Source organism: Lithobates pipiens, unplaced genomic scaffold, assembly GCF_037356315.1.
Source record: "Lithobates pipiens isolate NorthernLeopardFrog02 unplaced genomic scaffold, aLitPip1_a1.2 Scaffold_22, whole genome shotgun sequence".
NCBI lineage: Eukaryota > Metazoa > Chordata > Amphibia > Anura > Ranidae > Lithobates > Lithobates pipiens.
Genome location: NW_027507784.1, coordinates 115,941,421 through 115,955,087, shown reverse-complemented (window position 1 = coordinate 115,955,087; position 13,667 = coordinate 115,941,421). Strand labels below are relative to the sequence as shown.

At 41.2% G+C, this 13,667-nt stretch overlaps 1 protein-coding gene across 1 annotated transcript in view; it reads right to left on the bottom strand.

Moving 5' to 3' along the window:
* Positions 1-1,877: 1,877 nt before the first annotated feature.
* Positions 1,878-13,667, bottom strand: part of ITGA4 (integrin subunit alpha 4) — a 222,425-nt gene continuing 210,635 nt past the window's right edge. The window contains exons 23-28 of the mRNA XM_077448120.1: positions 13,481-13,588; positions 10,498-10,617; positions 9,971-10,090; positions 7,630-7,725; positions 3,546-3,665; positions 1,878-2,268 (exon numbers count right to left, since the gene is read on the bottom strand). Coding sequence (XP_077304246.1) covers positions 2,170-2,268; positions 3,546-3,665; positions 7,630-7,725; positions 9,971-10,090; positions 10,498-10,617; positions 13,481-13,588 — 663 coding nt within the window. The 3' untranslated portion in view covers positions 1,878-2,169. The remainder of the gene's footprint in view (positions 2,269-3,545; positions 3,666-7,629; positions 7,726-9,970; positions 10,091-10,497; positions 10,618-13,480; positions 13,589-13,667) is intronic.

Here is a 13,667-nt window from a genome sequence, read left to right as displayed (position 1 = left end):
CTAAATACAATGTGCTCAGAAACCTTGTTTTGCCCATTAATACCCAGCATTCCCCAACCTCTTTAGATCTGACTTAAACAGTATATGTTTACCGTGTGCAGATTAAAAACACTTCAAATTTACAGGATATGTCATCCAAAACAGAATAATCCATGTTAGCAATAGATATTGTCCAGAGCTTTACTGGGCTTTTTGGTTTTGAAGATAAAACTCTCTGAGGAAAGATGATATGCCATCTTTACTGCGGCCATTCTTCATGTACTTTGTAGAAAACTGTATGTAGTTCACAACTACATCTCCTAGAGCAGTGTTGGCAAACCTTGGCACCCCAGATGTTTTGGAACTACATTTCCCATGATGCTCAACTACACTGCAGAGTGCATGGGAAATGTAGTTCCAAAACATCTGGAGTGCCAAGGTTCGCCATCACTGTCCTAGAGTGTAAACTGAAAAGAATTGGGATTTCAAGTGTCGCTGTTGTGAAAATTCTATTGTGAGCTTGAGTGAACCTAGGATCACATGTGATTTGCACCCTCACCGTGGGTGCCGATCACATGTGATATCTGTGCAGTGCAAGTTCAGCCATACAGTTGTATGACTGAACTCGCATTGGATTCACACGAAAATAGTGCAGGGACTTTTTCCCCCCTGCACTAGAATCGGATCCCACGGGTGTTCTCACCCATGTAATTTGATTCGTGTGCGAGTTCACAGTTCTGTGAACCGATCTGGGGGTATCATTAACAATGTATTGACACCTGCAGCGGTTTGCAGAGGCAGCATGAGCTGCCTGCGGGAACTGCAGCTGTAATCACGCTGGTTCCTGCATCGCACATATGTGAACCTAGGCTCAAACATTCTGATGCAGCAGTAGAATAATGAAACAGGACCTATAGGGCTAATTTATATTTGTGCATTACGGTAACTTTACCCAGCACTTTACTGCACATGCTGTACTTTGCAGTGTGCTGCATTCAAGAAAAAGGGTCTTATCTGGTTTTTGCCGTGTGTTGGCAGCTTGTTCCGTAAGCCTGATAGTGGCAAATAGCGAACAACACACTTTCTTTCCCTGTGTGGCTTTGCTTACTCCTCCACTGTATCTATGAAGGGAACCATGGTTTTTCACCTAGGCTGAACTTTAAACATGTCTTCTTCTCTTCATTCTCATTACATGGGGTGTGTGGGAATTAGTAGCCCAAGCACCACAATATATTACATTGTTGATCTTTGGTTTTGATATACTTTAACCGCTTCAGCCCCGGAAGACTTTACCCCCTTCCTGACCAGAGCACTTTTTGCAATTTGGCACTTGGTCGATTTAACTGACTGTGTGTGTGTCAGTAGCAATCAGCTCCAGTCGCAAGCAGCGGGCGCCCATCCCTAGTGGCATAGTGACATAACGTCGTTTCGCCCAGCCGTGCCATTCTGCCACAGTAAAACTGCGGCTGCTGGTCGGCAAACTGGAGCTGGATATCTTGAAAGCCTCAACAAAGCTGACTGAAAGCTTTACAAACACTTTTGTAGAATCTTTCTGTACACACCCCGGCTTGATAAAAGCTGAATCCCATATATGCAAGGCCCTAGGGCTCTATAGACAATCTCTTGTTGAGATGTAACCACTTGCTGGCTTTTTTTTTTTTTTTTTTAAGACTAGAGCTACAAAGTGATTTTTAGCAGCTACTAAAAGTCCTTACAATTGATCACAAAATAGATGAAACGGCTCCACATACAGTGAGCTACACAGTTAGCATGCCAGGTGCTGCCACCATAGACATGAGATAGTTACTCATTTGGGCATTATGAACAGTTTTCTTATTGCTTTCGTCAACTTAAAGCATCCCTCACTATCTGAAATCTGTCAAATGTACATCATCAAGTTACATTATAAATAAGAATTTTAATTACATTCCTATTGTGTTCATAAAAATCTTGTTACATTCCTGAGATCCTTAGATACATGTACATACTTACAAAGGCCACAGTGCATTTTCTATCTTGAAATAAACATCTTTAGAACATATTACAGGTTCTGCACCTTGGCAAAATCCCAATAAATAGTCTCTAAAATAATCAGTTCTGTTTGTTAAAGCTGTCCTAAGTTCCATTTCTTTTCCTTAGGCTTTCCTTAATTTATGGAGATTACATTTAGCTATCAGTCCTGATATATTTTTATTGTTCTTCTTTTTCGTCTTGTGTTAAAAAACTCCAACTTTCTTTCCTGTCTGCGTCTGTTTCCAGCATCTTGTATTTTCTTTTGAAGAAGCCGACCTGGAAAGTAGATAAAAACAAGGTGTTTTATTTATATATATATATATATATTTATATATATAATGGCAGGAAGACAACATTATAAAAAAAATGCTTTCATTCAATTACGCAGTGCTAAGGAAGATAGGATGTATGTTAACAGCAGTGATATACATCTGTCAACAAGAAATCAAAGTGAGAGAAGGTGCTAAACCGCAGTCAGATAACACATTTGACAACTCCATTTTAAAATGATGTAGCATATGCCATTTCTAAACATGCTTTGAATTTTTTTCCATATTTTTGATAAATGCCCAGTCCCTTAATATATTTATTAACCATAATGTAAAATAATGTTGTCTAGAGATATTATAAAGTAAGCCAATCGCAAACTTGGAAAATGCAAACCCTACATTAGTGAAACATGTCTATGCAAAGGTGCTCTTTGGTGAAAAGCATGTGCAAAAATGATAGGTAAATCTGGCTAGTTGAACAAAGACAACTGAACAATCTAAGTGCAGCCTAAGCAAATCTGTTACATGGGTGGCCCTGTACAATCAGATGCAGCTGCTGTTTGGGAATCCTGAAAACTGTTGTAGGCACAATAGGGGATTTGTCCATCTGTGGTATATAGCATGCACAGAGGAATTTGTTTATGACCAGCTTAACTCGTAGCGACCAAGTGGGGTGATCTTTCATCAATAAAGTCCAAAAAGGGGATTTCTGATTTATCAACATAGGTTATTGCATTTTTGCTCATATAGAATAATGGTTAGAATTGCAAAATGTGATAAATGTATATCCATTGTATTGCATTCAATACTATTTGGATGAAAAAAAGGATTTCTATAGACATATAGAGGATAAGTTAAAGTATATCTAAAGACAAAACTTTTTTTTCCTTTGGATTGAGTGGAGAGAGATTAGAATGTTTGTCAGTTGTTTTTGCCGCCTGTGCCCCCTCTATTTGTCCTTTTTACTATTATCATTGAAACTGAAAGTAAAAGAAAATCCCAAATTTTGGGTTGTCCCCAGAAAAGTAGAGGGGAAATCTTTCAATGGTTCTGGTGACCTTGGGATCCCCAAGGAATTCCCTTAATTTGCATAATTACCTCTCACTTCCCGGTTGGCTATAGGACAGGAAGTGAAGGAAAATCTCCACAAGGGGACACAGATTGCACAAAAAAAAAAATCTGACCGGAGTTATAACCCCCCATTACTCAAAATGAAAAAAAATGTTTAGTCCATAGTTATACTTTAAGATCAAGGTAATACTTTAATTGTGTTTAAAAATTTACCTTCCATAAGATATACGTCATTAGTGAAAACAAAAGAAGTCCAAATACTAAGCTGATTCCGATGATTGTATATATAATGTGACTTCTTGGTTTCTGATTATGCACTGCTTCTAATAGGACCTGAAAGTATAAAGTGTAAAAAAAGTGTTAAAAAAACTGTTCACGTGCAGCTATCAGGGAAGATGCACATGTTTTCAAACTTCACCACAAATTTGAAAGCCCCTTTTTAAAAAATATATTATTTTACTTTTCTTCTTGTCTTTTTGAGGGACACAGGAATTCAGAAACAGTTGGGTTATATTGCTGCCTAGAGGGGGTTGTGACATTGCCCATCAGAAAAGTTTGGAAGCCGACCCCCATATAATCCATGCCCTTCCCAGCATACCTTAATATTGTAAACAAGCAGTACATATGGCCAGAAAAAAAGACTGCACCTGTGTCCTTTATTGGACTTGAAGAAGATGATTTTATGGTAAGTACAAAAATCCTATTTTCTCCATTCATTTTCCTTCAAGGGACACAGGAATTGAGAAACATTTGGGATGTCCAAAAGCAGTCCAACTGGGGATTGGGCAACAACCAATGACAGGCTCAAATGGATTTGGGAACCATCTGCATTAAAAGTGTCTCAAGGTCCAACACCCAAATCAATATTGAATGCCCCTCGCAATACAACTAAGAGAGGAGCACCATGGATCATCCTGGTGCTCCAAGTAACAGTTTACCCTTGGAAGTGATTTTCTTTGCTGCTCTGAAGAAAAAAACAGTGTAACTCGAGGACCAACCAAAAATCCACCAAAAAACAAGTGGAGAAAAACACTACCTGAATGGGAAAAAACTGGACCAAACAACGAGGTGTGGTCAACAGGAAAGTAAATGCACTGGGCCAATCTCCAGAAAACCGGTCCCAAATGAGACATTTGGACAAACAAAAAGAAAATCAACCAGTAAACATCAAAAGGCACAAGCCTAGCATTCCTAACCCTGAAATTCACAGAAAGTAGGATCTCTGATCTCTGAAGGAAGAGATTGCCTAACAGACAACCAATCTTGCAAGGAGATACAATTGTGTGCAAAAGCCCTCATGGCATAATAACCCTAATGGATAGAGAAAAGGACCCCCAAGATGGGTTCACCTGAAGGAGAGGTTAGGGTGTGCGAGTGACACCCGCACAAAGGATAGGCTGCGAGGAGGGTATACCTAGACCCAGACTGGTGTACAAGAACATCAAAATCAGAACGATGAGAAGGGCTCTGCCCAAGCAAACAATTGAGGGTACTCCCGGGATTCACAGACCCACTGCAATCTGCAGTGCAGTGTGAAGTCACTGCAGCCCAGCCAGTCAAACAGCTGGAGAGCACAAACCCAGAAGGAATACTGAGTGAAGATGGAAGCGCTGGGGGCAGGCCCTGTTTGAAACATGTGATGTATACTAGCACATTATGGCATAAACCTGCAGGGGGCCCATTTAAAAAAAAAAAGACACATTGGAGGTCTTGGCTGAATAGGGGTCCCAGATTTTAGATTACAAGCATTGGTTCCTTTCAGGAATAATGAGCAAACATTGACCAAAACCACTAGAAGAGTATTGGCTGAGGTCACCCGTTGAAGGACTGTCTTCTGTGCGTTTTTGAGAAGACATGCTGCACCGCATAACAGAAAGCAACTAGGCTCAGTTTGTGGCATGGCCTCAATAATTCACAAACCCAGGTAGCTTGTGCTGCTAAGGGTTTCAGGTGGCCAGAGTCACTGTAGGTGGACAATGGAAAGGTATCTGAAAACTGATGACCCAGATTGTGCTCAAGGAGCAGCAGCAGGATGGTGCATCCAATAAGTTGAATGGCAGGAAAGAGAGTGTAGACCCTAGCACCAACCAGATTAGGTCAGTGCTGAATCTCTCAGCCTTAACACTTATCGCGGTAAAATCGGAGGTGGTGGGAAATTTTAAAGGTGCCTAATTTCCCAGTCAAGTAGGGTCTGGGCATAGCCTCTAAAGCTTTTGCTGATGGTACTCTGATCCAGATAGCTTCTCTATAGAGACCAGCTCAGGCAGCACTTTAGGAATCTTGATTCAAATCACTGAAGAAAAACATCAGCAGTTAAAAATACCACAAAGTTAAAAATGTGACCTTTTTTTAGCAGAGCTGAAGAAAAGGCATCCCACCTCCTAGGACACTACCAAAAAAACAAACTGAGGCATACTAGCTAGAGGAGGGGTCAGATGGGGGCTGGCTAAGAACTTTTTCTGTTTGCCAGCTTTTTCTGTGTCCCAACCACCTCTTTGTTAATACTTTTTGCTCTCAGTGGAGGATGTAGAAAGTGTTTTAATCTGTTTACTGCACCCATTCACAGTTTAAATGGGTTTAAAAGTAGCCTATATACTAACCCAATTTACAATTGTTAGCAGGAGGCACTTGAACATTTTAGCAAAATATGAATACAATAAAATCTTTAGGCTGTGTTCACATCCAAGCTGCATGCAGCTCACAGCAGGAGTCCGGTTTGTCTCTACCGTTTTAGGTCCGATTTCAGCCCAAATTAATTCGGACCTGAAATGGACCAAAAGACGCACAGGACGCTTGTGCAATTCTCACTGGAGCCGTTGCAGAGATGTGTCAACCAGCTCCATAGAGAGCCAGTCACAATCTCTTGCTATGCCAATTGGCTGCTTTCACACTGATCCGCAGTGCAGTGCACCTGTGGCTTTCCTGTGGGTTAGGTGTGCTTTACAATAGATTTCTATTACATCTTGCAGGTGTGGTACACTTTCTGAAAACACACCAAAACTTCTGCATTCAGGAGTTTTGGTGTGCTTTCAGAAAGTGCACCCAACCCACAGGGTATAATATAAGTCTTTGGCTCAGTGCAGCTAACCTGCAGAAAAGCCGCAACTGCACTGCACCTGCGGATCAGTGTGAAAGCAGCCTAATAACCCTTTTTTAGAAGCGCTAATATGACCAAGTGCTAAATGCAGTGTATGCGCTGTTTAATACACTGACCTTTTCCTCTTCTAGCTTCTGTTGGCATCATTCTACAGGTTGCTAGAAAAGCTCCAGATAAAGTGCACTTGGTATTACTCTGCCTGGCACTACAGAGGAAAACATTGGTTTACAGGGTAACTGCTCCCTCTCCTGCCAGTGCCAGCTTCATGCACTCTGATATTCTGGGATGGGGGGTTTGCAACTGATATTATGGGATGGCCAGTTGGTTGTGGTTGTGAACCACATCAGAGGGCTCCATGGGCAACGGGTTGAGCACCCCTGCATTACATATTGCATAGACAAGAAGATACAACTATTGTGAGTGAATTTTCTATCTCACATTTTAAATAGCTAAGTGGATAGAAAACAAACAAAGAAATCACTGTTTCCCTGCATGTTGGTCAGTTATCTACAATTTAGTTTAGCCACTTGCCAACCGCCTTCTGCATATGTACTGCGGCAAGGCGGCTCGGCTGCGCAAACCACGGACTGATTTACAGGTTCATCTGTGCATGTGGTAGTGTGTAATCTGAACAGTATAATTCCCAAATCTGAAAAGCTACAGATGTACTTGGCTAATAATTGACTTGTAATTATGAAACAAAGTTCAGCACTGGCTAACAATATCTGATCTGTGCAAATTATGGGACTGGTTTGTGGCGATAGGATACACAGAGAGGGCACCCGGTTTGGTGTGTCTGCCTTCCTTTTATACTGGGCATGCTATGAAAGGACTTATATTGCTGGTGCCAAGTTGTAGCCTTATTACACCATTATGGTAGCCCTCTCTCTGGACAATATTTGAGGGACTGGGAGAGAGGGGAGCTAAGGGAGTGCTTGACGTTAAAATGTTTAAAGGCAACTCATATTAAATTGTTTTCATTGTGGTCGCATTTAATGCATGGGTACTCTCAACACCAAGTGTGATAAAATATCAAAAGGGCAGAACAAAAACATTTAATGGAACTCTACAAATTATTCAGTACCAAGTCAGGAGCAAACTGCCTCAAACAAGAGATAGAATGGGCTTGCTGAAAATACAATCTCTATGCCCTTCCCTTAATAGTTCTGAATTATAAAAGTCCAAAAAAAAAATTCTCACATGTCCAGATTGTTGCTGATGAAGGTTGATAACTCTTTGGTTCTCTCCAAATGTCACGGCTGCTGTTGTCATAAATTGTAGCAAAGAAGAAACCTCCTAAAATGGGCCAGAATAAACATATTGTAAGTTGTTTCTAAATAAAAACTATGGTAAACATTAAATTAAAAACACTTTTTTCTTTTAATGAAATTAATTTGATGTCTTTCAATTATATTTGTATTGACAGTACAATCTGATTTCAAAACATGGTCTTAACGCTGTCAGCTTAACCCATCCTCACTGCCACAGTAAATCCCGCTCACGGCTTTAACCTCCCTGGTGGTATTCCAGAGTCTGGCTCGGGGTGGAATTTCAGAACCATTAGCGGTAACCCCGAGCCAGACTCGGGATCGCATCACAGGATACAGGGCAAGTTACCTTGTCCCCTGGATCCTTACAGATTACAATACTGTATAAAAAAATTACACATCCCCTTTGTCACTAGTGGTCTGTGCAGTGCCCTGCATGCACTTTTATATTATAAATACAGTTTTTTCTGCCTGGAATTTGGAGGTTGTCCATAGCAACCAAAAAGTGTCCCTTTATGTCAAAAGTGGTTTTAGACCAGCTAGAAAACAGCGATAATAAATTAGAATTATCATTTTCATACCCGGGATGTCTACTAGACTCTGATTTGGACAGATTTAAGTGAGTTATTCCTAAGAATTAAAGGCCTACAATATAAAATGCCAAATTTCCATGCAAAATAATTGTACCGCTTTCAGCACCAAAAATCTGAAATAATCATACCACCAGGGAGGTTAATAAACTCCAACTACCTTCCATCAGAGTAGCCTTTATCCATGTACTCAGCCTGCTCCTTCAGATATATTGTCACTTCTAATCTAATATCCTTATTTTTTACAGCAGACTATGTATTACAGATATAAGTCATACAGATTTTCATTCAAATAAACACATACAAAAGCATGCACAAAAAAGTCATTTTGTAAGTAATACCCCCACCATCTTTGTCAGATGCTATTAATTTGGCAATGCCCCTCAAAATAAAGCAGACATCACTAAATGGCGGACAGCGGTCTGGACCGAGTCACTGTCTCATCTGTACCCGCTGTGTTCGTGCCATTTAGGATCTGCTTTTCTCCCTTAGCCGCTGCTAGGTGTGTTGTCTTTGCAGAGCTGACATCGGAAGAGCAGCACAGCCCTGAATTCTAGCAACTTATCAATTAAAGAGGAAGTCAACTTCCTTTACTGACTTTTACCTATAGGTAAGACTATAACAAGGCTTACCTATAGGTAGTGTAAATATCTCCTAAATATGCACCGATTAGGAGATATTTACATTGCATGCAGCCAGTGAAATCACTGGCGCATGCTCTCAGAAGGAACAGCCACCCGTGCCGTTCCTTCAGAACCCTGTGCCATAAACAGTAGCTCCCGCGTGTATGCGCTGGAGTAACATCATTGCGGCTCTGGCTGGTCACAGAGCTGGAGCCCGCAAACTCGGTAGCAAGGCGGGTGAAGATGGGGGCCCTTGCAGTGCTGACATTCAGGTGCTGGAACACTTTGTTTTAAGCGAAGTTTCACATAATGTGCTAGTATGCGATGCATGCTAGGACATTATGATTACCTTGCAGGGGGAAAAAAATACTTCCAGCGGTATACAACTGCTTTAAATGGGCCCGTACCCACCCTCCGTCCATTGCTGTGCTGCACTTCTGATGTCAACTGCTTCTGATGTCACCTGCTGTGCCTCCTGCCCTCCACCCAGTGTAACATAGGACAAGGAAGATGGCTTTGTAACTGTTATATAGGAATGTGAAGGGGGGTGCTATAAAGGGGGTGAGGACAGTTATGTGAAGGGGTGATAAAAAATGGGTGAGTGCAGAAATGTGAAGGGGGGTGGGGGTACTGGAATGTGTAGGGGGTTACTATAAAATGGGTGAGGACAGGAACATGAAGGGGGGAGCTATAAAGTGGGTGAGTACAGTTATGCGATGTGGGTGATATAAAATGGGTGAGGACAGGAATGTGAAGGGGCTTGCTATAAAGAAGATAAGGGTAGTTATGTGAAGGGGCTTGCTATAAAGAAGGTAAGGGTAGTTATGTGAAGGGGCTTGCTATAAAGAAGGTAAGGGTAGTTATGTGAAGGGGCTTGCTATAAAGAAGGTAAGGGTAGTTATGTGAATGGGGTGTTATAAAGGGGGTGAGCATAGGAATGTAAACAGGGTGCTATAAAGGGGGGTGAGGACTGGCTGGAATTTTTTTTTACTGACTAGACCTTTGTGAATTGTAATTCAATACCCTGAAATCAAGCATTACATTTTACACTTCTACCTACCATTTCTAGAAGAGCATGATTTGTTTCCACATTTACTTCCACAATTGCTTCATGTTCGACTTCCATGTCTCCAAATGGGCATGCAATACGTATACAAGAGGGATCTTCTCTAAAGCAGTACTAGAAAATGAGCAAACACATATTGTCACAATCCAACACTTTCTCATTGTATTGATCGAACGCTATTTGAAAATACTAATAACCTTCGTTAGTAAAGCCCAAAAACCTAGGTGTAAATGCAAACAACAAGAACCAGTCTGTAGTAGTAGAATAATTATTACTCTCTGAAGTTATTAAAATTGAAAAATGAAGTTTACCATCATGGGTTACTACACTTTGTACAGTATGTAAGTGCTCTTATGAAGACCTTACTGAATGTTTCTGTAGTATTATTATATACAGTTAAAAAACCTATAACTCCTTGCTTTCTTCTTGCAAATAATCTGTCACATTGTATATACATTCATGTAAATATGAATAGATTAAAAAAAAACACAAACTACAAAAGTTGGTAAATCAATACTTACCAAATGCCTTTTCCCAGTTCTTGAAAAGAAGTCAATGAAATCATTAAATATTGTTTTGTTGGTAGGTGGTATGTCACAGACCTTTGTAACAGTATGATAATAGCAGCTTCCCGTAGAAGTCTAAAAATAACAAACAATATCTGTGTACTTTTTATAATGTTATGACTGAATACACAATTTCTAATGAAGCGTGTTTTGCACTGGAAACAGCAGTATCAGACACTGTACCTCATAGAAATCAGAAAAAAAGTGCTAAAATTTCTCATGCTGAAACCTTATGGACAGCAAGATACCTCCCTGGGGACAATGGCTGGAGAGATATCGCTTTGTGCTTGAATGAATCGCTAGAGTGGTGGGATGTATGTAATAACTGGCCAGTAGTGACACCTTTCTTCTGGTCCACAGCACAGGAATTACTAAGGCTGGAAAATTTTCACATGAGATAGTGAGCACATTCTACAACCAGAGGACACCTTCGCCACCTAGGTGGTCAGAAGCTGCCTCACAACCAGGAACATGTAATTACCAATATTGTCAGCTTTCATTTTCTTTTTATCTGATATTACCAATCCATACAGTGTTTCATAGAAACGGGAAAGAACTATATCCATCCAATGAACACTGTCTTTCTTCTGTGTAATCTTATAAATGAGACTACCCCCCAGCTACCACCATATACAAAAGTGGGCCAAATATGTTTACATTGACAAGGCAATTTATGGGCACTTAGCCACTCTGCCTAAATCCAGCAAAGTGCTTCTCCTCTTATAGCACTCACAGGTGCTGTGTGTGGAGCTGTCCACCTTAAAGACAGCGTTGCCTTATTGCAGATGTCCAAAAACACTTTGCAAACCCCTTAACATACTGTACCTCATTTGCTTCCAGTGCCCACCATGCATATTAATTGGCTTTGTTCTATTGTGGATATACTGTATACTACTATACGCGAAGTAACAAAAGTGCTGGTAGCATAAGTGTTCATCCTACTCAATGAAATGTTTGTACATACTGGAGCACAGTCCAATCTGAATGAGCCATCAATCAATTCTTGACAGCCTATATATTAATGTAGTGGCAAAGTTGGCCCACCTTGTGGTTAATGCCCCTTTACCTAAAGTGGTTGTAAAGGCTGAAGGTTTTGCATGAAGGTAAAAACCTTCTGTGTGCTGCTCTCCCCACAGCCCTCCCTAATGCTCACCTGAACCCCCTCTCCAACCAACGATGTGCACAGGATCCTTAGCTGTCCCCGGACTTTCTCTTCTCATTGGCTGAGACAGCAGCGGGAGCCATTGGCTCCCACTGATGTCAATCACAGCCAGTGAGCCAATGAGGAGAGAGCAGGGGGTGGACTGAGCCATGGCTCTGTGCGTCCTATGGGAGTAAACATGCACCAGTGCCCCCATAGCAAGAGGGAGAAGCCAAGGGTGCCCGCGGAGGACCCGAGAGGAAGAGGAAAAAAGCCAAACCTTAACACTTTAATTTATAAAACATTCCTTGTAAGAATCAGAAATATATGAAATGTGGTATAGGCAGTTTCTCGTTTATTTATTTATTTTTGCTGTGCAAATCTTGCATTTCTCTTGAAGCTTTTGTTTTTAGTTTTGGATTTACACAGGACAAGCAAATACTTCTGTCATGTATTTATTATGGTCCATGACCCAGTTGGGGAAGTCTCTGCACACTTTTTGTCTTTGTGATAGCAGGTACAGGAAGACACAGACAGTAGTAAGCAGAAAGGTTTGAACACTGCCCACTTTTAATTACGAAGAACTGCTTTATTTCAGTTTATGTCCACAGGAGATATTTTCCCTCACTTCCGGTCCTGATAGGCAGTGTGGTCAAATCTCTTCAAATGGTTCCCTGACCACAGTAAAACCCTAACAGGGTTTGTTTGACAAACACTATGAGCTGTTATGTTCTAACAGGAGGACGGCCCCCCTGCTAGAACACTCCGATCAACTCTCTCCGCCATTGGCTGAGAACGGTGATTGGGAGTCGGTCTTCGGCCAGTTTCTGTCACACAGACCGACATACAAACAGGCCGAATGTCGGCGGTTTTTATTTGAACCAGCCAATGTCTCCCGATATTTGGCCCGAGTGTACCAGGTTTTAAGCTGGCTACACACGTTAACATCTGAGCAATCTCCTTTACATCTACCAACAACTTTGTAGTGTAAGGGCCTACTTAAAGGAGAAGTCCAGCCTAAGCTTTTTAGGCTGGGCTTCTCCTATGGGTCGCAGGAGTGCAATTTGTTTTGCACTCCTATGACCCGTTTTCAGCAGAGATCGGTCTGAAGTCCGCTCTCCGCTGGCATTACTACAATCAGTCGAGGTAGCGCGTCATCCCGACTTAGGAAGCCTGGATCCGCCAGCTGCTTGGACTGATCTCAGTCTTTCTATGAGATGGCCGCTCCCCGCCCCTCTACAGCTCAGTGCTCCAGTGAGCGTGGAGGAGCAGAACAGGAGAACTGCTGACTGACAGGCAGCAGATCTCCACTCGGGGAGGAGTGAGAACTGAGCCATTGGTGGTGTTCTGTGGCTCGGTTCTCAGTGTAGAGGTGGCGGGGACTGATGCAGCATCCACCTAGATAAGTATGAACAGGGAAAACAAAACAAAACATACTTCTCTTTTAAACAATTAATTCATTGTAAATTCAAAACAATAGCATTGTAGCTTGCTTTAGGGTAAGTGTTTATGGGAATGTGCTTTTGTCATCAGTTTTAGACCCTCCAAATTTATTGACAGGTATATTTGACCTGCAGTTGATCAATTCTGAACTATATTAGACCTGTTTTGAGTTGCAGCATAAATACTTGCCCGTAATATCATATAGGAGCCCTAAAGCCAAGAAAGATGCAGTTTGGCTTTATTACATTAAACCTGATGATTATGTATAAGCCTAAACACTTGGCTCTTATATGGCTGGTGCATACAACATGCACATTTTTAATGCATTGTTTTATATTATGATATATAACTTACTTTAACATCCAAAATCTGAAATAACTTGATGTCACTTGGAGCAAACGTGTTGGGTAAACTAATCTCAAATACAGCATTTGGAATGAGACTTGGTCCAACATTGATCACCTAAATAAGAAAAACATTAGAATGGTTTTAATACTTTAACTAGAAAAAAATCCTGGCAAGGGCAATTATTTGTTTTCTT